Source organism: Bactrocera neohumeralis, unplaced genomic scaffold (assembly GCF_024586455.1).
Source record: "Bactrocera neohumeralis isolate Rockhampton unplaced genomic scaffold, APGP_CSIRO_Bneo_wtdbg2-racon-allhic-juicebox.fasta_v2 cluster11, whole genome shotgun sequence".
In the NCBI taxonomy this organism is placed as follows: Eukaryota; Metazoa; Arthropoda; class Insecta; order Diptera; family Tephritidae; genus Bactrocera; species Bactrocera neohumeralis.
In genome coordinates, this window is record NW_026089624.1 from 16,918,367 (window position 1) to 16,940,216 (window position 21,850).

At 36.5% G+C, this 21,850-nt stretch overlaps 2 protein-coding genes and 1 pseudogene across 4 annotated transcripts in view; 1 reads left to right on the forward strand and 2 right to left on the reverse strand.

The window, feature by feature from the left end:
- LOC126766154 (craniofacial development protein 2-like) overlaps nucleotides 1–21,850 on the reverse strand; it is a 119,198-nt gene that overhangs the window by 92,911 nt on the left and 4,437 nt on the right. The window lies entirely within an intron of this gene.
- Nucleotides 199–21,850, reverse strand: part of LOC126766156 (zwei Ig domain protein zig-8) — a 37,800-nt gene continuing 16,148 nt past the window's right edge. For 2 of the 3 annotated variants that reach the window (XM_050484029.1, XM_050484027.1), the window contains 3 exons: nucleotides 17,961–18,148; nucleotides 17,635–17,891; nucleotides 199–806 (listed from right to left, as the gene is read on the reverse strand). In XM_050484029.1, the coding sequence (XP_050339986.1) occupies nucleotides 17,728–17,891; nucleotides 17,961–18,148 (352 nt within the window). In that variant the 3' untranslated portion in view covers nucleotides 199–806; nucleotides 17,635–17,727. Of the gene's footprint in view, nucleotides 807–17,291; nucleotides 17,556–17,634; nucleotides 17,892–17,960; nucleotides 18,149–21,850 lie in introns of those variants that run through there. The other variant, XM_050484028.1, reaches the window with a different exon arrangement.
- LOC126766313 (small nucleolar RNA U3) lies at nucleotides 7,419–7,621 on the forward strand (annotated as a pseudogene).

The following is a 21,850-nucleotide window of genomic DNA, read 5'->3' on the forward strand; positions in this document are numbered from 1 at the left end:
GAAAAAAAAGTTGTCAAACCTTACCCCCCCTTAATGTAATTTCCGTTTGAATTATATGCTGATTTTCAGTTCGATCACTAACATTCTTGAAAATATTTTCCGACGTTGACCCTTACAAATTACGATAATGTAAAAAATTCTTTTATACCCAAACTCTTTGATGCTTCTTCTAAACTGAGGAGATTAAAAGTAAAAACATGTTTTATGTACATATTTTTATTAAAAAAATCATTTAACATCTAAACTAATATTTTAATGTTTATTAATTAAAACAAAAGCTATTATTGAATTTTCTTTGTTATATATCATAATTATCTTTGTTATATTATACAACATTTGACAGCAATGTATGAAAATGCTAATCATCATTAAAAATTCATTAATTCTATATATATTAATATGACTGAATGTTTGGATTTCCACTCTTACGATTCTAACAATCAATTCATTACTTTATATCTTATATAACTTGGTTGATTTTTATTGTTATCCATTCATCTATCGTCCCTTACGAACTGTTATGTTTTAATTGAGGACACTTTATATTTAATTAATTATTTTTTTTTTGTTAATTCTTAATAATTTGTGTTTCTTTGCATTATATAAGTATATTTGATGTTATTGTGTATATTAGTTTCATTTTATTACATTATTTTCAATTAAGAGTATTAGTATTACTGTTTTTCTTATAAATCTTTTGATTAATGCGGTATTTTGTTGTTACGTATGTATGTATATAAGGAACCAAATGAGGGATGCGTAGTTTCCACAACACCGGGATATCTTTACATAATTCCATTAAAGTACTGCAATAAAAAAACACATAAATTATTTCAACAGTAATTTTTAGTTAGGTGAGGTTCAATAATATAGTAATACTTGAGTATATTTAAATGCAAGGTGTAAAATCCAATTCATAACAGTTCTTTCTATCTCAAAATATTCTATACAAAATATCACAAACTTACTTACCTCCAGTAGGATAAACTGAAAAAAGCTTTATTTTTCAAAAAATCAATCTTGGAAAAATTGGTGTAAGTGACCACAGATCCTGTATTTTAAATATACGGGATGACATTTGAATTATTTCATATTCATTTAATTTTTTAATCGCAGTAGGCGGTGAATATTTTACAAGAACCGTTATCTCTGAGCGAAATATTTATAAAGCCAGAGGGTGCTCATTTGCTTCCATTGTTTGTTTAGTGGTGACAAATAAGACTACATGTGAGTTATTAATTATTGTTGCATAAGTAATTTAATTAGCTAATAATTTCATATATTATATTTTTGAACTTCTTTCGAAATCATAAAGAGAAATGAAAAATTATGACATATCATGAAGAGGGTTTGTCAAGTGGAGACATTTGCAGACAATTTAACAGGTCGAAGAATATTGTAGGACATTTTTTTAAAATAAGGGACCAATTATAGAAAAAGTAAGAGAAATGGGAGGCCTCCAAAAGTGAACGAAAGACAAAAACCTCGCATTAAACGACTTATTATGCAGGAAAATGTAAGTGCAAAATAAATAAAACAACAAGTAAATTTGGAGACAGGAGTTCGACGAGTACAGCAAATACTAAGATGTTAATTAGATAGTATTTGTTTGCCAAGTGAGAATCACACCACTGCATTTAAGTTTTATAAGTCACTAACACTCGCGATTAGTGTTACTAATTAAAAGCATTATTTTAGCGGATAGGAAATAAGTGTTAATTTATTTGCAATACAAATTCCGGTTACAATAAATACAAACTTATTCAAATAGGGAAACAAATGCGGGATCAATGTGGAACGAAGCGATGTCGAAAAAGTTCAGGATCACGGCTGATCCAAAGTTACGCAGAAGCGTTTGAGCTCTGCCTCGAAAAAGGGGTATAAATTATGCGCTTAGGCCCGCAGACGAGTCGGAAGTATCAGCACGGGTGTGTGTAACGAAGTTTGTAAACGTAAGTCTTGTAGATGAATGTTGATGTGCGGCTTGTGTAGATTGAATTGTGTCTGCTTTCTCCTTGTACATCCTTTTTGATGAGTGGGTGTATAGGTATGGTGAGTTGTGTTGGTGTCATCAGCTGCGGTGTATTAAGCTGTCTTATTAGGGTGTGCCAGTTTTCCCGGGTAGAGTGGGTGGATGCTTAACTCATTTAAACATCCTGGCCCCCCTAGGCGAATATTTTGCCTAGTATTGCGTATGTATATGCTGTTGCATTTATTTCGGCAAACTGCTGGTAGAGTAGCCGAAGCGCGGAATACGTTCTGACAGCAGAAGTATTTCTTGATAGAGTAGTAATATACTCATATTTATCCGTATGTGTAGAGAACGGATTTTGGTTTGAAATATACCACATGTATTTGAATGTGCATTCTAATATGCGGATAGGTGCTTAAGATAAGAAACTTTATTTTGCGGGTTTATTTGATTTTACTGACAACTTTTTGTATTTGCGAATTTTTTTTTATCGTTTTATTAAGTGGATTATTTTTTTGTATTTGCCTTTTCTGTCTGATCGGAGAGATAGAGAGATCTTGCGAGGGAGTGGCCGTGAATAGAGAACGGCTTCGATTCGTGGAGTAGATAATTTTGTATACTTAATTTGAAGCTTTGTATAGCTGATTCCATAACTCACCCATATGAGGAGCGCTTGGGCAGAAGCGATAAAAGCGACCTTCCTTTTGTAAGAGTAGGTGCGTCCATGTATCGCATTGGGAGTATGGTGATCCCTTAACTTCCTTTTTTATTTTATTTATTTTTGAAAATTTAAGCCTCTATGGGGCAATATTGTATAAAATGTGTCGATTTTTCGACTTTTGGAGACAGTTTTGCTATATTTTATATTTAAGTGTGTATGCATTAATTTGGCGTTTAGTAGCGCGCCACATAACTTGAGATTTTTTAAGCAGGATTTTTGTATCATTATTGGCGAAAGCCATCCTGCGGGGCCGAAAGTTTTATGTGCTTTTAATACATCGACTGTCAGAGGTAACTCTGACTTTGTTTTTTATACCAATTTGTGGAGTATTGGAAAATTCTGGCTTTAATGGTAGTCGTACGACGTACCGGCCATTATTTGATCGAATAGTTTTGGAGAAGTCTTCACAATACTGATCTTTTAGAGTTTTGTTTGTTATAGGGAGAAGTTTCCTTGTCTTTTAAAATTTCCTTAATTGTGAATTAAGGCATTTGTTTGTATTATAGTCAACTTGAGTTGGTATGGTGGTAACTAGTTTTGAAACTTGTTCACTTTGTGTGTCGATGTGCAGCGTTTTAGGTTTTTGTGCCTTTGAGCAACATGGTGTCACCTGGCAATTTTTAGGATTTTGCTTTTCGGGATTTGCTTTTGGAATTAAACCCGTAGTTCTTTTTGTATATGCGCTCCTTTGCGGTGAGGTTGTACAGAGTTTTTTTGATCTGACAAAGTTGTTCCTTTCGTTAAAGTTTAATTTTTTAAACTTCTCGCAAGTTTTAAGTTTATGCCCTCTTTTACATACTTCGCGATACGTTTGCCTTTTCTGTTCGGATATGAACAATTGCATTATGTGAAAGCGTTTGTTTAAATTGTTTTTGCTTCTAGCTTGGGGTCTATTTAAGCTTCTATTTTGGTCGTGTTTAATGGTCTTAGTTTTGATTATTTTTTCTTCTAACCTTTCCGCAATTTCATATTGGGTGGTGAGAAAATCTTTCATTTGTTGCCACGTTGGGCACTTTTTTCGTGATGAGAGCGATTGCTCCCATAGAAGTAACGACTTTTCTGGTAATGCGGCGGTGCAAATGTTTACCAGAATTGGGTCCCAGCTGTCTGTGAGGATATTTAGTGTCGATAGAACCGGCAAACAATTTGAAACAGTGGATTCTAATTTGATGAATTCTACACTTGTTTCTTTCTTCATTTTTGGCAAGTTCATTAGTGTCGTTACTCGTTTATCGACCAGTATTCTTTCATTTTCGTACCTTGCTTTAGAGCTTCCCAAGCCAAATTGAAATTATCGTCATTTAGAGCGAACTGTTTTACTATTATGCCTGCCTGACCCTTAGTTTTGTATCTGAGGTGATACAATTTTTCCGCTTGTGATAATTGAGGATGGTTTATGTACACGGCCGTAAACATGTCCCGGAAGGACGGCCATTCTTCATAACCTCCGTAAAAAGTTTCTGTGTCACATGCGGACACCTCGAGGTGGATGCCTGAACTTGCCTTTTGATTGTCTATTTGTGGCAGCTCTACTCAACTGTGGGGAGTAGGTGCAATTGCTTTAATTAGCTTAAGTTGATCGGATATCATAGCTTTTGTTTCTTCGTACTGGTCTAAGCAGTTTTCGTAAATATCATAAGCCGATGATTTAAAATTATGTGGCAAGTCTGAATCGTCAGATTCTAGTATGGCGTCATAAGCCGCTTGGAGGCGAGTCCAACAATTTTTAAGATTTTGGCCTTTTATTTCTAATAACGATTCCGAGTTTTCGTGAATCGGTGAAGCGGCAAATCTAGTCTTGTGTCTTGTTAAACTGTCATTTTGTGAAATTAATTTAGCAACCTGTTTTAGGCGTGTAGCTCCTGCGGGTTTATTTCGATTAGTGTCGTTATTAACCATTTTTGCAAAAAAATATTATTTATTTATTTTATTTTAGTTTTAAGTTTGAAAATATCCGCACTTTTAATTTATTAAATTGTTAGTATTTGGGTACACCCTAATACTTGGACTTGTATGTATGTATGTATGTGCTTATGAAGGTACTTATGTTTTGTGCAATTGAGAGCTCGCTGAAAAGATCAATGCGCTATTTACATAAGTATGCACGAATTGTTTCTGTGTTTATGTTTATGATTTTTTCGTAAGCAATTGAGAGCTCGTTAGAGAGATCAATTCGCTTTTTGTACGCAATTCTGCTTGTTTTTGTTTGCCAAAGAACAAGAGGTATTGCCGGATAATTGCCAATGTGGACTTTGAATATAATTATGCAATGTATTGGAATGTAGGTGCAATTGTAGACAGTGGCGTAGCCAGGGAGGGGCGAAGAGGGCCGTCGCCCCGGGCGCAACGTCTTGGGGGCGGCAAAACGATCTTCGCTGTTTTTTAATATTCACAAAAATACTGTAGAACTTAAAGATGCCTTTTTCTAGCTTTGATCGCTGCAAAATCACATATCATATCATTGTAATTAAAAGTTTCATAATCTATTGAGAGAATCGCAAGATTGGGCAGTCTGCTCTGACTCATGGTCGATCTCAAGTAAGATTTGATCAATTTAAGTTTGCTAAGAGATCTTTCACAAGATGCGACTGATACAGGTATAGTGAGTAGTATTCTTAAAGCTGTCGCTAACGTCTTTTAGGCTTCAAGTCCCATTGAAGAAATGTATAATAAAACTTTTTCTGGCGAAAATTCAATTTGTTCCTGGTTTTTCTTTGCTCACTTTAATAAAAGCAGGACGTCTCGGATGTCACTGTTGTCACAAGTTGCTGGCATTTTTCTTTAATTTCAACGAGTTTGTCATTATATGAGTCTCTGGTTAGTTCTATAATTTATTCAAAATCATAAAGAAAACCGAAACGGTCATTAAGCTTTTCGAAATTTGTGAAACGGGTGGATATTTCCATTGATAGTTCAATAAGATGTCTTGTAAATTTACTATAAATTTCCTCAAAAACCGTTTTGTGAGAATTTTGGAACTTCAGAATTTGCGTGGCTTCTAGTTCCTAAATTTTATATACTTAATATCGCAGATATTTAGTAAAAATTCACCTTTGTTCGAACCACCTCATGAAACTTGTTGGTAGGCAGATAAAGGGGGGCGACAGACCATCCTTGGCCCCGGGCGCCCGAAGTTGTAGCTACGCCACTGATTGTAGATGTACCAAAACTATATTTATGTGTATGTAATGTTCATAAACTTATTTATATTTGGTGAAACTGATTATTTTTTTTTTTGTATTCGCACCACTCAACGTATTTTGTGAGTTTAATTACCGTTCCGTTTAGTTATTTACGGAAATTACAAGAACTTTCGTCTTTGAAAATTAAATAAGATTTAATAATTTGATATGTCGTACCCATACCCTATCATATGCTGTTTCGTAAATAAACTAATTTTGTTTTTGTTTTGTAATTACTTGGCAGATTGTATGCCTTATGCTTGAGTATACTTGTACTTATATTTCTTCGCACAGGCGAGAGAGAGAAAAGGGAATGGCAAAAAGGTATTCTCCTTTGTTAAAAAGTTACATAGGCACTTTTGTATGTATATATGTACTTATGTGCATAATAGAATATTATTTTTTGCCTTTTATTGTTTTTTTTTTGTTATGTGTCTAATTTATGTTGTCTATTAACCAATCGGATTTTTTATTACAGGTTTTATGTATGATTACATATATATAACTGTAACGTTAGGCATACATACAAACGTGCATAATATGCAACAATAATAAATGGAAACGATACAACTCACTTTATCTTCTCGCAAGGGTTTTTTGGGGGATAATATGTGAAAATGTGTGTGCGAGTTTTATCGCCAATTCCTGTATTCCTCCTCTTCCTTCAGTCATTCAGCTGCCTGGTTTCTTGTGCGTGTTGTTGATGGTAGGTGTGTTTATATGTTTTTAAGTTCGCGCCCGTTTGTTTATTGTTTGGAGATTTCGCGCCCGGTTTGTGTTATTTTTTGATATTTGAGCGCTTTAACTTTTCGCGCCCGATTTAAGTTTTTGTTTTTATACAATTTTGTATATAGAGGTATATGTGTGTTATATGTATGTACATATGTATGTTGTATGTGTATGCACATATTCTGAGAGCCGCTTTGTTTGTGTCACTGCACTTTGTCTATTCGTTGTTTTTTTTTTGAAGTTATACTTCTTATACCAGTTCGGAAAAGGTTGCGATGGATTCAGGTTGAGCAACCTTGCTCAATATGAATCTACGCAACCTTGTCTGCGAAGATGTTCGAGCAGCAAGAGAAGCGGTGACGACAATCGGCGATCGTTTGTTCGTTTCTTTCGGCACAGCTCGGCTTTTCTACCAACAACACAATATTGCCATGCTTATGCTGTTAATGTTTTTGTAGAACAATGTTTCAATTTTTGGTTGGTGACATATTCAATTAAAAAATCAATTCTGTTGGGATTCGAACCTACGTACCTACGTGCTCGTCGTAACTTTTCAAGCGCTTACCACCAAGACCACCATTGACACTTGTATTGCGTTGTCCTAATTATGGTTTGATTATGCATAAAAGAAATATACAATGGATCGCCGATTGTTACCTCTTTCCTTGCTGCTGCTGCGCATATGTATGTTTGTATGCTTGTTCATTATTGAAGTTATACTGCTTTTTCTTTCCTTTGTCTTTCATTTCTGCGAATTCTCAACTATATTATGTGCCCTTTTGTTAAAATACCCTGCGTTGGCCCTTGAAAAATTAAGGCTATACTTTACAGGATTATTTCTGTAGTTAGTCTTCATTTACATTTTTTGGAAATCGACCCGCGATGACGAGGTATATCGTTTTATCTGACAGCGTGAGGTTTAAGAAGTTCATTTCTAATTTTGTCTTGCGGCATATTAGAAATGATGTTTTTTCGAAAATCGTTCGCTTACAACGGATAAAACGACTTCTGAGTGGTGATTTTAATGAATAAATTCCTTTTGGTTGAAATGCTCTGCGTTGGCCGTTGAAAAGTTAAGACTATACTTCTCAGGATCATTTCCTTTCATTTCTTCAAAGAAATTAATGACCTTTAGAAATATGCATATTTGCATTACTTCGTTGTCATTTCCATATTCGTAGCAATAGAATTTCTATGGCATAAGTAAAGTAATGGCCGCCGATTGTCACCCCTTGCCGCTGTAGCAGCTTCGCCTACAAACATGCGTAAATATGTATGTATGTATAGGTATGATCGTGAATACATATCGACGCAGATTTTTGCGAGAAGCACCAGAAAGTTGTGCAATTTATGATTTTTAGCTTTTGCCATCGTCGCGAAAAGACGACTTGTTGGCAAAGGCATGCTCGGGGAGATAATAAATTATAATAAATTTATAAAATGTGGATTTAAGTTTTCTAGTTTTCTTTCATACAAAATGATATGTCTTTTGTTGGAAATATATATATACGTGGCAACACTTCCCATCACTATTTTCCGTTATCCTCATCTCTTTTGCATACTACTTTGTAAACCTTTCTTATACTCGCTTCATTTCAGTCTATCACAATAAATCAAACAAACAGGTTATGGGCCCAGGGCATTGCTGTGTGTCGACATTCGCGAATTTGAAATTGTGTGTTAGACTTGTGCGCTCGCGTTGTTGTGTGTTAATATAGCGAGACTGTGTGTCGGTATTTAAATTCGTAAACGCTAATAATTATACTGTCCGTCGGTGTAATATAGTTTAAAAGACAATGAGCTCGTTTTTCCAAATAGAAAAATTGGACGATTCCAATTACGCGTCGTGGTCGGTGCAAATGAAAAGTGTTCTTGTACACTCCGATCTGTGGGGCGTTGTGTGTGGCCGTGAGGTCAAATCAGACACTATGACGATTGCCGAAAAAGCGGCATGCGATATTAAAAATGAAAAAGCATTGGCTTCAATTTTACTTTGTGTAAAACCGTCACAAATAAACCATGTGAAGCATTTGACAAGCGCATTGGTAGCATGGAATAAGTTCCGCGAAATACATCAGCCAAAAGGGCCTACGCGAAAGATTTTATAGTTTAAAAAACTATTACATCTAAATATGCTTGAAGGGAGTGCTATTGCAAATCATATAAACGAATTTTGTGGAATTCGCGAGAGTCTCTCTGAAGTAGAAGTTGAACTTCCAGAGGAAATATTAGTGATAATTTTATTATCAAGTTTGCCGGCGCAATATGAAAATTTTGTTGTTGCAATGAAAACACGGGACGCATTACCATCATTTAATGCGTTAAAAGTGAAATTACTGGAAGAGGGCGGGCGGCAATGTGCAATTGAAGAAAAACAAGATAAAAGTACAGAAGTGCTAATGCAAGCTAAGACATGCGTATCTAGTAATTTCCAGAACAAAAACAAAGCAAGTGTAGCAAACGGTTTAGAAAACAACAACAACAGTAAAAACGGTAAAAATGCCAAGTGTTTCAATTGCGGTCGGCGTGGACATTTCGCAGCAGCGTGTAGACAGCCGAAAAAGAGTGAGTGCAAGCAAGAAAGCAACAGGGTTGAAAGGTCTTGTTTTATGATGCATACAAAAACGAATAACGGAAACGTGTCGGCGACGCATACTTGGTGCGTGGATAGCGGTGCAACTTCGCATTTGTGTTGCGATCGCAGCTTGTTTACAAAATATACGAACGCTAGTGAAAAAATTTGGTTAGCTGGTGGGCAGTGTATTGACGCAGTAGGCCGTGGCGACGTTGACGTTGACACTGATTACATTGAAAAATGTTTTGTATTACAATACAACTTTGTGTCTGTGAGCAAAGCAGTAGAAAGCGGGAATACAGTTTCGTTTGAGCGTGATTGCGTCGAAATTAAAAATAACAAAAATTGCGTGTTATTGAAAGCGTTGAAGGACAATGGACTTTTTATATACAAGAGCGATCATAACAAATGTTTAAGCACAGTTACACAAAATGATACAGAAAGAAATGCGTTTAAGTGGCATAATCGGTTTGAACACGTAAATTTTAATTGTTTAAAGGACATGTCAAGCAACCAATCAGTGTTTGGGTTAAAGATTGGTAAAGTGCCGAATGAAATAGTATGTAAGACATGCGCAAAAGCAAAAATAAATGTGAAACCCTTTCCTCAAGTTTCAGAAAAGCTTGCAAAACAGTTACTTTCTGTAGTGCATAGTGACGTTTGTGGTCCAATAAATTGCACATCAATTGGTGGTTCACGATATTTTGCTACATTCATTGATGACAAATCGCGATACATGAGTGTATATTTTTTAAAAACGAAAGATGGTGTTTTTGAGGCATTTAAAGAATACAAAGCTATGGCAGAAAAGCAAACCGGATGTAAAATTAAAAACTTGAGAAGCGATAACGGTCGCGAATATATATCAAATGTGTTTGATTCTTATTTAAAACAAAACGGTATAATGAGACAATTAACAGTGCCTTATACTCCGCAGCAAAACGGTGTAGCGGAACGTGCAAATAGGACATTGGTAGCAATGGCTAGAGCAATGTTAGATTATGCGAAAATTGGCGAGCATTTTTGGGCAGAGGCAGTGAAAACAGCTGCATATATACGTAATCGAACAGTGACAAAAATTCTCGTGAACAAAACGCCACATGAATTGTGGGTGGGTACGAAACCCAGTGTATTGCATTTTAAAATTTTCGGTTCGACGGCAGTGGCTCTCGATAAAAAACAATCAAAAAGTTTCACACTAAAGGTAAAGAGTGCATTATGATCGGTTATTCAGAAATAAGTAAGGGTTATCGTCTGTATGATCAAGAAAGCAGAAAAGTTTTTGTCAGCCGCGATGTCATCTTCATCGAAAAGCCTAATGACACTCAACAGGCAGATACGAAACTCATCGAATTCGACGAAGGTGAACTGCAGGGCATCGTGTTGCTCACAGTGCAGTTACATAGTAAAAACAACGATGGCGAAGTAGCAGATACTCAAGTGGTAAACAGCGAAGGTGTAGAAAGTGACCAAAGTGACGACGACACCAATAATGTACGTGATGCAGTAGCGATTGGTCGAGGTAGGCCAAAATTGTTGCATACTGGCAAAAGAGGACGTCCGCGAAAACAATACAATGAACTCCATTTAATGTGTGATGAGTCAGTAGAGACACCAAACAGTGTTGCAGAGGCGTTGAATAGCGATCATTCTACTGAATGGAAGGCCGCGATGGAGAAGGAGTATGCAGCACTCGTAAAAAATGACACGTGGATACTTGCTGATTTGCCACAAGGTCAAAAGGTGGTTGGATGCAAGTGGGTATATACTGTTAAACGTGACAAATTCGGCGACATTAAGCAATTTAAGGCGCGATTGGTAGCCAAGGGTTGCAGTCAGCGATACGGCGTAAATTATTTTGAGACATTTTCTCCAGTCGTCAGATACGCAAACATTCGAATGGTAATCGCATTGGCGGTTGAACATAATTTGTACTTACACCAAATTGACGTATCATCAGCGTATCTCAACAGTGAATTGCATGACGAGGTTTATATGCAGCAACCAGAGTTTTTCATCGATAGAAGATATCCAGATCGCGTTTTGAAACTAAAGAAGTCTTTATACGGTTTAAAGCAAAGCGGTCGTGAATGGAATGCGAAATTAGATTCTGTTCTTCAAGATATGGGATTTAAGCCATGTCCCAGCGAGTCATGCATTTATGTAAGAAATTCGAAAAATGTAACGAATTTAATTGCAGTGTACGTAGATGATTTAATCATTGCGAGTTCGAATAAGTCTGAACTAATCCAGATCAAAGCCGACATAGCAAGCAAGTTTGACATCGTTGACGGTGGTCAGTTAACGCATTTCTTGGGCATGGAAATAGGGCGTTGCGGTGAAACGGGAAGTTTGACATTGTGTCAAAAGCAGTACATTTTAAGGTTGCTTAAAGAGTACAATATGGAAGATTGTAGAGATGCTACAACTCCATTGGATGCTGGGTTTACGGTTCATTGCAGTAACGAAATGTGCAAGAAGGTCGATAAAGTGCAGTATCAATCAATAGTAGGCGCGCTAATGTATTTAGCAATATCAACTCGTCCTGACATCATCCATTCAGTTAGCAAATTATCTCAGCGTAATACAAATCCATATATAGAGCATGAAGCTGGAGTAAAGCATTTACTACGGCATTTGAAGAAGACAGCGGATTTTAAATTACACTACGTAAAAACTGGCAAAGATATTGAGGGCTTTGCAGATGCTGATTGGGGTAGTGATCCAACTGACCGTAAGTCCTATACGGGGTATGCTTTCGTAGCAGCTGGTGGTGTATTCTCTTGGGAATCTAAGAAACAGAGCGTCGTAGCTCTAAGTAGTACAGAAGCCGAGTATATAGCATTATCTGCGACAGCAAAAGAAGCAGCGTACATTACCAAACTTCTAAAAGAAATGGGTTTTGGCAAGAGCAGACCTATGGTAATAAATAACGATAATCTGAGTTCCCAAAGTCTGGTGAGGAATCCAATTTATCATGCACGGAGCAAGCACATTGACATCAAATTTCATCATATCCGGCAAATGTACATTAACAATGAAATAGATTTAAATTATATTTCAACAAACAATATGATGTCAGATATGTTAACTAAAAATTTACAAAAGTTAAAGCATTTACAATTCTGAAAAGAGATGGGTATATATTAATAGATATAAGTAAATAATTTTTGTAAAGTGTTGAGAAGGAGTGTTGGAAATATATATATACGTGGCAACACTTCCCATCACTATTTTCCGTTATCCTCATCTCTTTTGCAAACTACTTTGTAAACCTTTCTTATACTCGCTTCATTTCAGTCTATCACAATAAATCAAACAAACACCTTTCTTGGAATATCACTAAGAAATATAACTTCATCAGCGCGTAGGGACTCCACGCATCTTTTTTTTTGTCACCACACTAGTTCATATAGGTATGTATATTTATATGAATTTATGTATGTTTTTGTTTCTGTCACTTCACCTTTTCTCTCCACTATCGTGAATCTTTATATATTTTTTTGTGTGAGCACGAATGTATATAATATTTTTTAGTATCTTGCACTGCGCACTTTCTTTTGTTTCTACTTTTTTTCGTTTTGGCTATTAATCTATAGTGCCTTTCTTTAAGGCTCGAAGGACCATGTTTCACTAACGCTCGCGATTAGTGTTACTAATTAAAAGCATTATTTTAGCGGATAGGAAATAAGTGTTAATTTATTTGTAATACAAGTTCCGGTTACAACAAATGCAAACTTATTCAAATAGGGAAACAAATGCGGGATCAATGTGGAACGAAGCGATGTCGAAAAAGTTCAGGATCACGGCCGATCCAAAGTTACGCAGAAGCGTTTGAGCTCTGCCTCGAAAAAGGGGTATAAATTATGCGCTTAGGCCCGCAGACGAGTCGGAAGTATCAGCACGGGTGTGTATAACGAAGTTTGTAAACGAAAGTCTTGTAGATGAATGTTGATGTGCGGCTAGTGTAGATCGAATTGTGTCTGCTTTCTCCTTGTCGATCCGTTTTGATGAGTGGGTGTATAGGTATGGTAAGTTGTGTTGGTGTCATCAGCTGTGGTGTATTAAGCTGTCTTATTAGGGTGCGCCAGTTTTCCCGGGTAGAGTTGGTGGATGCTTAACTCATTTAAACAGTATTTATGACAAAAAATGCGTCAAACCGCCATTAACCGACAAACACAAGTTGCTTTTGGGATGACGAGTGAAAAAACATTATTTTTACTGACGAAAAAAAAATTCAGTTTAGATGACCCAGATGGTCCCCGAAAATATTGGAGGCTCAAAGCAGAAATGTAAGCGACGAAGTTTTGGTGGCGGATCACTCATGGTATGTGAAAACTCCAGTTTGCTTTGTAACAACAAAAATTAATTACTGGATGAAGTTCTATTTGATTTCGGAGAAGAATTTGTTGGAAATGAATTTATTTTGCAATTTAAAAAAAATCGTTTTTTGATAATTAAAAACAAACTGTTGTATCAATTGTTTTGAAATTATAAGGGCAAATTTATACATGTTTCAAAAAAACCAAAGAAATTGAAAAAATAAAATAAAATTGTTTAAGTTATACGAAATCTCCGACGTCGCTAGAAAGGTTTAAAGATAAACTGGGGGCTGTTACTCTAAAACTATTTGTATATATTATTTTTAAAGGAATATACTATCGCAATATGAAAACAAAAAAATCTTTTTATTTCAAAATTTCGCACTAGGTGTGCATCTTTAGCTATCTAAACTAAACTTAGTGAGAATTAATCAAATTCACATAATCATTACCTCCAACTTTATATTTGTTTAAAACTTCTTGAGATGTCATAATCTTCAAACAATTAACATCAGAAGTAACATAAAATTACACGCTGACGATGATACGTTAGACGTGCAACTTTGGTTAGTACAAAAATCGGACTTATGGGTGTAAAACCACTCACCATAATACTCTCATTCGAGCTTTAAAAATTTATAATCAGCTATAATACCCTCCATAGCTATTCCATATAGTAGCCCGATCTGAACAATTTCATCGGAGATTGTGAAAATGGCAGCTATAAGCTAAAGGGGTCCGATCTAAACAATTGGTTGGGAAGTTATAGCACTGTCTTCGACAATAATCCAGGCCATATTTCGTGAAAATACCTTAACATATAAAATAGTGTTTTAAACAGGAACTTGAGTTTGATTAATCAGTTTGTATTGCAGCTATATCCTGTAGTGGTCCGATAGCGACGAATGAGCAAGTAATTGGAGAGCAAGAGACATGTGAATTTCAGATAACTATCTAAAAACCGAGGGACTTATTCGTACGTATACAGTACGTTCAAAATATATAGTTTTTCCTTTTCGCGATCTATTCGCGGCAAGGTTTTTTTTTATTTTTTTTGTTTTGCAAAATTGTAAATTCTTACTATCTTCCTAATGTGTCTCAGCATCAGAAACTTTATGAAGCAGCCTTTCTGACGAAGCAAATAGACTATTAGAAAAACTGCAAAGTATTTATATAAGAATTGTACATTTTTGAAGAGATGGTCCGACTAATATGATGAAACAGAAGACGAAGATAACAAGCCAAGAAAATGGACTAATGACGTGACATCTAAAAGTGAGTACAAAGCTGTTGCTTTCCTTTTAAGTAGAAACCACTGCCCAGTCTAAAAGAAGCTTCACAAATGTTCTTTAAAGGATTGGATATCTTAAAATACAATATGGGACAGAACTCAGTGATCTGGCATCTCCCAGTAGTACTCTAATGAAACCATTAATTTGAAAACACACATTGACAAAGGTTGCATTGGGCACAAAAATAACCATAATTGGAAACTGCAAGAAGGCAATGATCTGAAGCATAGGAGCAGCTTCTGTACTCAATGGAACCAAGAAAACCATATTGTGGCTTTAGATTGGCCATCACAGTCACCAGTATCCAATAAAGAATACTAGGGACTTTAATTAACATATACCAACATATAGGGAAAGCATTTAACGTCAATAAAAGATTTCATTAGGCTACTACAACCTACTTCCTGTGGAATATGCGGAAAACTAAATTAAAAGTTTCCAAACAAAACAATGTAACTTAATGTAATTTCTATAATTACTAAATTTTTCTTAACGCTACGACATGATAAAATCGACTCAGCTCATAATGCTGTTCATGTATACGCTAAAGTTAATACATAACACACTTCATATCTTTTTGGCCCAAGGCTAGCGACCAGAGAGCGAAAGGAAGCTCCCAACATCATCATAAGAAGACTTTGTTACAATCATCACCCAGACTGACTGACTTTACAGTGGCTGTCTCTGCTGAACCACATCAAAACTAATACGCGCTGTTAGGCATTCTTCGACAACGATATACAGAAACAACTTAATTTGTATGCATACTTTTTATAGGGTCACCGACATTTCCTTCAGGGTATTGCAAACTTCGTGGCAAAATTAATATACCCTGTTCAGAGTATAATTACAAAAGTCCCTACACGCAAAAAATTCGGACCATTTTTTTTGCCCGCGGATACCGAACAAAATTTCTTTAATGCATAGGGTTAAGCTGTATGTACATACATACATATGAATAAGTTAGATGTGATGTTCTGAGTCGACGATGGAGCAGACGTTCCATTGCCCGACCATGAATAAGTTCGAATAGCAATTACCGGCCTGAAGAAGAACAAAGCGGCAGGGGCCGAAGAACTGCCGGCCCAGCTAATCAAACACGGCGGCGAAAAACTGATAAGGAGAATGCATCAGCTTCTTTGTAAAATATGGTCGGACGAAAGCATGCCCAACGATTGGAATTTAAGTGTGCTCTGCCCAATCTACAAAAAGGAGACCCCACAATCTACACCAACTACCGTGGGATAAGCCTCCTCAACATCGCGTATAAGGTTCTATCGAGTGTATTGTGTGAAAGATTAAAGCCCACCGTTAACAAACTGATTGGACCTTATCAGTGTGGCTTTAGACCTGGCAAATCAACAACCGAGCAGATATTCACCATGCGCCAAATCTTGGAAAAGACCCGTGAAAGAAGAATCGACACACCCCACCTCTTCGTCGATTTCATGCTGCTTTCGATAGCACGAAAAGGAGCTGCCTTTATGCCGCGATGTTTGAATTTGGTATCCCCGCTCACCCGCTACTCACGCAGTCTGATTTGATACCATTTGAATGAATGAAATGGAGATGAGCACGAAATTAAAGACGTCCAGTAAGAATTTTCTTACGCTAATGATAAAAAATTTCCTACACTGGTACATCCCTTAGCGGCACGACCATGCGTGATGTTGTTTTGGCGCAGTCTCAAAAATGACTGAACGATAGATCCTAAGCGTTAGCGTTGCCGTTTTGGTCCGATGGGACCAAATTTGACAGCTTCGTTTGATTTAGATAGTTTGGTTGGTATGCAGAAGGTTCTGGTAGACAATGTATCGTATTGATGTATTAAACTTAATTTTTAGATTTTTTCGTTCAGCTCTGGATACAATTTTGTTTGCTATTCATGATAACTAAAAAATAGTTATGAATGGGAACAATGTGTAGAAAACGAGTGAACTAATCTAAATTCCGTTACTTCTATACATTGAAACCGTAACATGTAACTTCATGCATCAAAAGGACTCATGGACAAAAAAACTCCACTTACAACCCAAAAGTGGCAACACTGGTAAGCGTACGTGTGAAGTTAGCTTGCAGAAATGTGCTAAGAAATATCGACCGCTGGTTTGCGTATGTATGTCCTCGCCATTTGCTAAGTTTGCGATTACATGAGGCAACTTTAGTTGCTAATTCTCGGGCGATTCTCTTTTGCTGTCGCCCATTACCTTCACACGAGCAACTTGTGTTGCGCAACTCTGCTCGAGTTTTTTCTCATTCTCTTTCACTTTACTTTAACCCATTGTCTACTCTTTACTTTAACCCATTGTCTCTTCTTTTTCCTTATAGGTATTTGGGCCACTCTATCACATATATTAATCAGCTCTGTCAATTAAGAAATACATTTTATTTATTAAAACAAAGATATATCACCCTTTTTACTATCGTCTGAATCAATAAGTATGGCTTCCTCCATACATTTCACAATATCTTTAATTAATTCGATTTTTTCCTCATACTCCATTTTCTAAAATATTTATATTATATTATGAATATTTGTATACATATTTGCAAATTACTTACCAAAAGATGAAATTAAATTTTTTAAATATATTCAAAATATTAATTTCAAAAAAAATATACGCAAATGCAACTATGTACTACGAAAGAAAGAACACGAATGCCGAAAAACGTCGCAGCGAACTGCTACGAATAAGAACACAAAGCGAGTTGCTGAACACTGGAAACTCGGCGCGATTCCCCTCTCCTCGTCGCCCCCTCGCCTATAAACCAAGAGTTGCCGCAACAAAAGTTGCCTCGTGTGATAAGGCTCTAATATGTACATAATTATACAAAAGTTACCTCAATATCAATATTCAAGCCTGCATTGGCCGGCCCTTAGTTTGTTTCTGTTTCATTCAACTAGTTAAAAAGACTTCGTCGACTAGTGTTCAATCACCTTCGTTGACACATATTGTAGTTGGAAGCCGTCTGTGATATGATTAAGTTTTGGTACCGATACACAATAGTTATGATACATGAAGCGGCAATTGTTAAATATACTTGCGTTTGCAAGACTATGTTGCTTCTACTTGTTTGCATAGCTGCGGGTTGCTCACCTAGAAATGAACATCATGAAGGTATAAAATTATATTTAAACTAAGGTATTATTCAAAGAATTACTTTACCCGTGAGTACATGTACCCTTACAGAAGCTGGTATTGCTCCGGTTGGTACACAAGTATAGTTCCCAGAGTCACGCAGCGAAGCTCGAGTCAGCATTAAACGACTTGTGGTACCTACATCCGTTTTTTCCGTTTCTAAACTGATCCCGCCACGTTGAGAATCAAAGTCAACAACCGATGCGCCATGATACCTACATAATAAAGAAATATTTTCAAATAAACGGCTTAAATGAAGCATACACACTAAAAGAAAATGACAAAACGAAAGAAAAGTGAGCTCCCACACCAACCCAATTCATGTCCTTGATTGTTGAGTTTATAGGTGTGTTCGAGCTGTATAATGATGAATAAGTATTAAAATAAAATGCTTAATTCAATTATTTAATAACATTTGAAAGAATTAAATGTAATAACATATAAATTAGTTTTAAAAAAGCAGAGTTACTTTTATTGGTTTAAATTTACAGAAAAAGTTTTTTAATTTTATTTCCCACAGGTGACTCTTCTCACTGTGATTCCATGATTTGTGGGCGTGACAACGATCCGATTACGCTCATCTACGAACTCGATCTCACTGTTTTTTGCCAAGAACCACGTGTTCCAATTTTTATTATGATATTTTGGTTTTTACTCAAGTTGACTTTGCACAGACGTACGGACATTCAGCCGAGTTTCAACTCGCCCCATCATCCTTATCATTTATATGCACATAACCCTGTATCTAACTCGATTATTTTTTAGGTAATACAAACAATCTTTCGGTGAACAAAACTATTATACTTAGTAACAACATGTTGCAATAGTATAAAAATCTTACGTGTTTGAAAAATTGTACTATCATTTTTTGTTTTAGCAACTCAAAATTATCAAGAAACAACGTCAAAGTTATTTAATGACTGTAAAATAGTGTTATTATTCATTCAGGCAGTCGCGGTGAAAAGAAGCCATCTTTAAGTAACCAAAACTCTAAATGAATATAATTATTATTGTTTTTAACGTACATATCTTCTAAATCACACTCAGGACAATTCTTTTATGCACCCCTATCAAAAGTGTGAAAATTGATGAAATCGGATATTAAGCCCGCCCCATCCCCATATAACTATTTTGTTAAAAACTACTAAAAGCGCGATAAATCAATAAATAAATGCGCCAGAGACATTAAGCTTGACACCCAAAATGCTACGGCATACCTCAATACCGACTCGTCCAATTTCAACCCAATTCGGTATATTTCAGTGTGAAAATGGACGAAATCAGACTAAAACCACGCCTACTCCCATATAACAGAATTTTGAATTCCATCAGATTTCACTTTCTAGTATGCAAATCAAGCCTCAGTGAATGTGTCTGAATAAAACTTTGCATGAAAAGTGCGCTTAAAGTAAGCCACCTTATAATAAAAACTTTTCAAAACCGGATTACTACTGTTCAAGCCACCAGATACCTAATATGTGGATCCCACTTACAACAGCGAACATATGATCGAAAATATCGGTCAATTTATAATATATCGATGAATATGTCAGATATTTTAGCAAAGTTGACTGATTTATAATATTGGATATCCTATATAAATACATATGTTTATTTAGTCTACGAATTACCGCCACTCTCATATATTTCATATAAATATTTTCGTTATTCTAACAAGTCTTATGCCTTAAACTAAGATAATTTGATGAACCTTGCTACACATATTTCTTGCCAATTAAATAAGAACGAATTCGTAGACAGACGTCATGGATAATATGATACGTGACTTTAGCATTGGCTCTCTTTTTCTGTCAAACGCGTTCCCTGATTATTTGACAGCGATGGAGATCAGGGAATTTCTATCAGCTGATTTCAGAAAAGGCGGGCTGCCAGAAATAAACCGCTATAATTAACTGACAAAATCAGTGTGAAACGAAATTTCAAAGAAGTTCGTGCATATTTGTTAAAAAAGATTTTTGTGTGTTGTGAGTATTAATGATTTTGCATTTTAATATTTATATATGTATTTTCAAAGTTATTAATTTACTATTTTTATATAATTTAGTGAAAATGCCAAAAGTAAGGAAGTGTGTGGTTGGATGCAAAGGCGGAGAGCATATTTTCAACTTTCCTTGTAAGGAAAAGGATAAAGACAGGTTAGTCCAAAAGTTAAAAACTATGAGTATTTGTAAACAGTATTTTTTAAATTTAAACTTTGTGCATGATATTTTATAGAGTTAATATAGTAGTTCTTAAAAATATGTAATTTACTAATCTAAGTACATATAGTAAATATATATTTGTAATTAAATTCTACTACGTACTTGTATGTTAAATAAAAATAAATATTTTATTGTATCACATTATTGATTGTATTACTTCTTCTTCTTCTTAATTGGCGTAGAAACCGCTTAAGCGATTATAGCCGAGTTAACAACAGCGCGCCAGTCGTTTCTTCTTTTCGCTGCGTGGCGCCAATTGGATATTCCAAGCGAAGCCAGGTCCTTCTCCACTTGGTCCTTCCAACCGAGTGGAGGTCTTCCTCTTCCTCTGCTTCCCCCGGCGGGTACTGCATCGAATACTTTCAGAGCTGGAGTGTTTTCGTCCATCCGGACAACATGACCTAGCCAGCGTAGCCGCTGTCTTTAAATTCGCTGAACTATGTCAATGTCGTCGTATATCTCGTACAGCTTATCGTTCCATCGAATGCGATATTCGCCGTGGCCGACGCGCAAAGGACCATAAATCTTTCGCAGAACTTTTCTCTCGAAAACTCGCAACGTCGACTCATCCGTTGTTGACATCGTCCAAGACTCTGCACCATACAGCAGGACGGGAATTATGAGTGACTTATAGAGTTTGGTTTTTTGTTTGTCGAGAGAGAGGACTTTGCTTCTCAATTGCCTACTCAGTCCGAAGTAGCACCTGTTGGCAAGAGTTAACTTGCGTTGGATTTCTAGGCTGACATTGTTGGTGGTGTTTACGCTGGTTCTAAGATTGACGAAATTATCTACGACTTCAAAGTTATGACTGTCAACAGTGACGTGAGACCCAAGTCGCGAATGCGACGACTGTTTGTTTGATGACAGGAGATATTTCGTCTTACCCTCGTTCACTGCCAGACCCATTTTCTGTGCTTCCTTGTCCAGCCTGGAGAAAGCAGAACTAACGGCGCGGGTGTTGAGGCCGATGATATCAATATCATCGGCATACGCCAACAGCTGTACACTCTTATAGAAGATGGTACCTTCTCTATTTAGTTCTGCGGCTCGAACTATTTTCTCCAAAAGCAGGTTGAAAAAGTCGCACGATAGGGAATCGCCTTGTCTGAAACCTCGTTTGGTATCGAACGGCTCGGAGAGGTCCTTCCCGATCCTGACGGAGCTTTTGGTGTTACTCAACGTCAGTTTACACAGCCGTATTAGTTTTGCGGGGATACCAAATTCAGACATCGCGGCATAAAGGCAGCTCCTTTTCGTGCTGTCGAAAGCAGCTTTGAAATCGACGAAGAGGTGGTGTGTGTCGATTCTCCTTTCACGGGTCTTTTCAAGATTTGGCGCATGGTGAATATCTTGTCGGTTGTTGATTTGCCAGGTCTGAAGCCACACTGATAAGGTCCAATCAGTTTGTTGACGGTGGGCTTTAATCTTTCACACAATACGCTCGATAGAACCTTATATGCGATGTTGAGGAGGCTAATCCCACGGTAGTTGGCGCAGATTGTGGGGTCTCCTTTTTTATGGATTGGGCATAGCACACTTAAATTCCAATCGTTGGGCATGCTTTCGTCCGACCATATTTTACAAAGAAGCTGATGCATGCACCTTATCAGTTCTTCGCCGCCGTGTTTGAATAGCTCGGCCGGCAATCCGTCGGCCCCTGCCGCTTTGTTGTTCTTCAGGCGGGCAATTGCTATT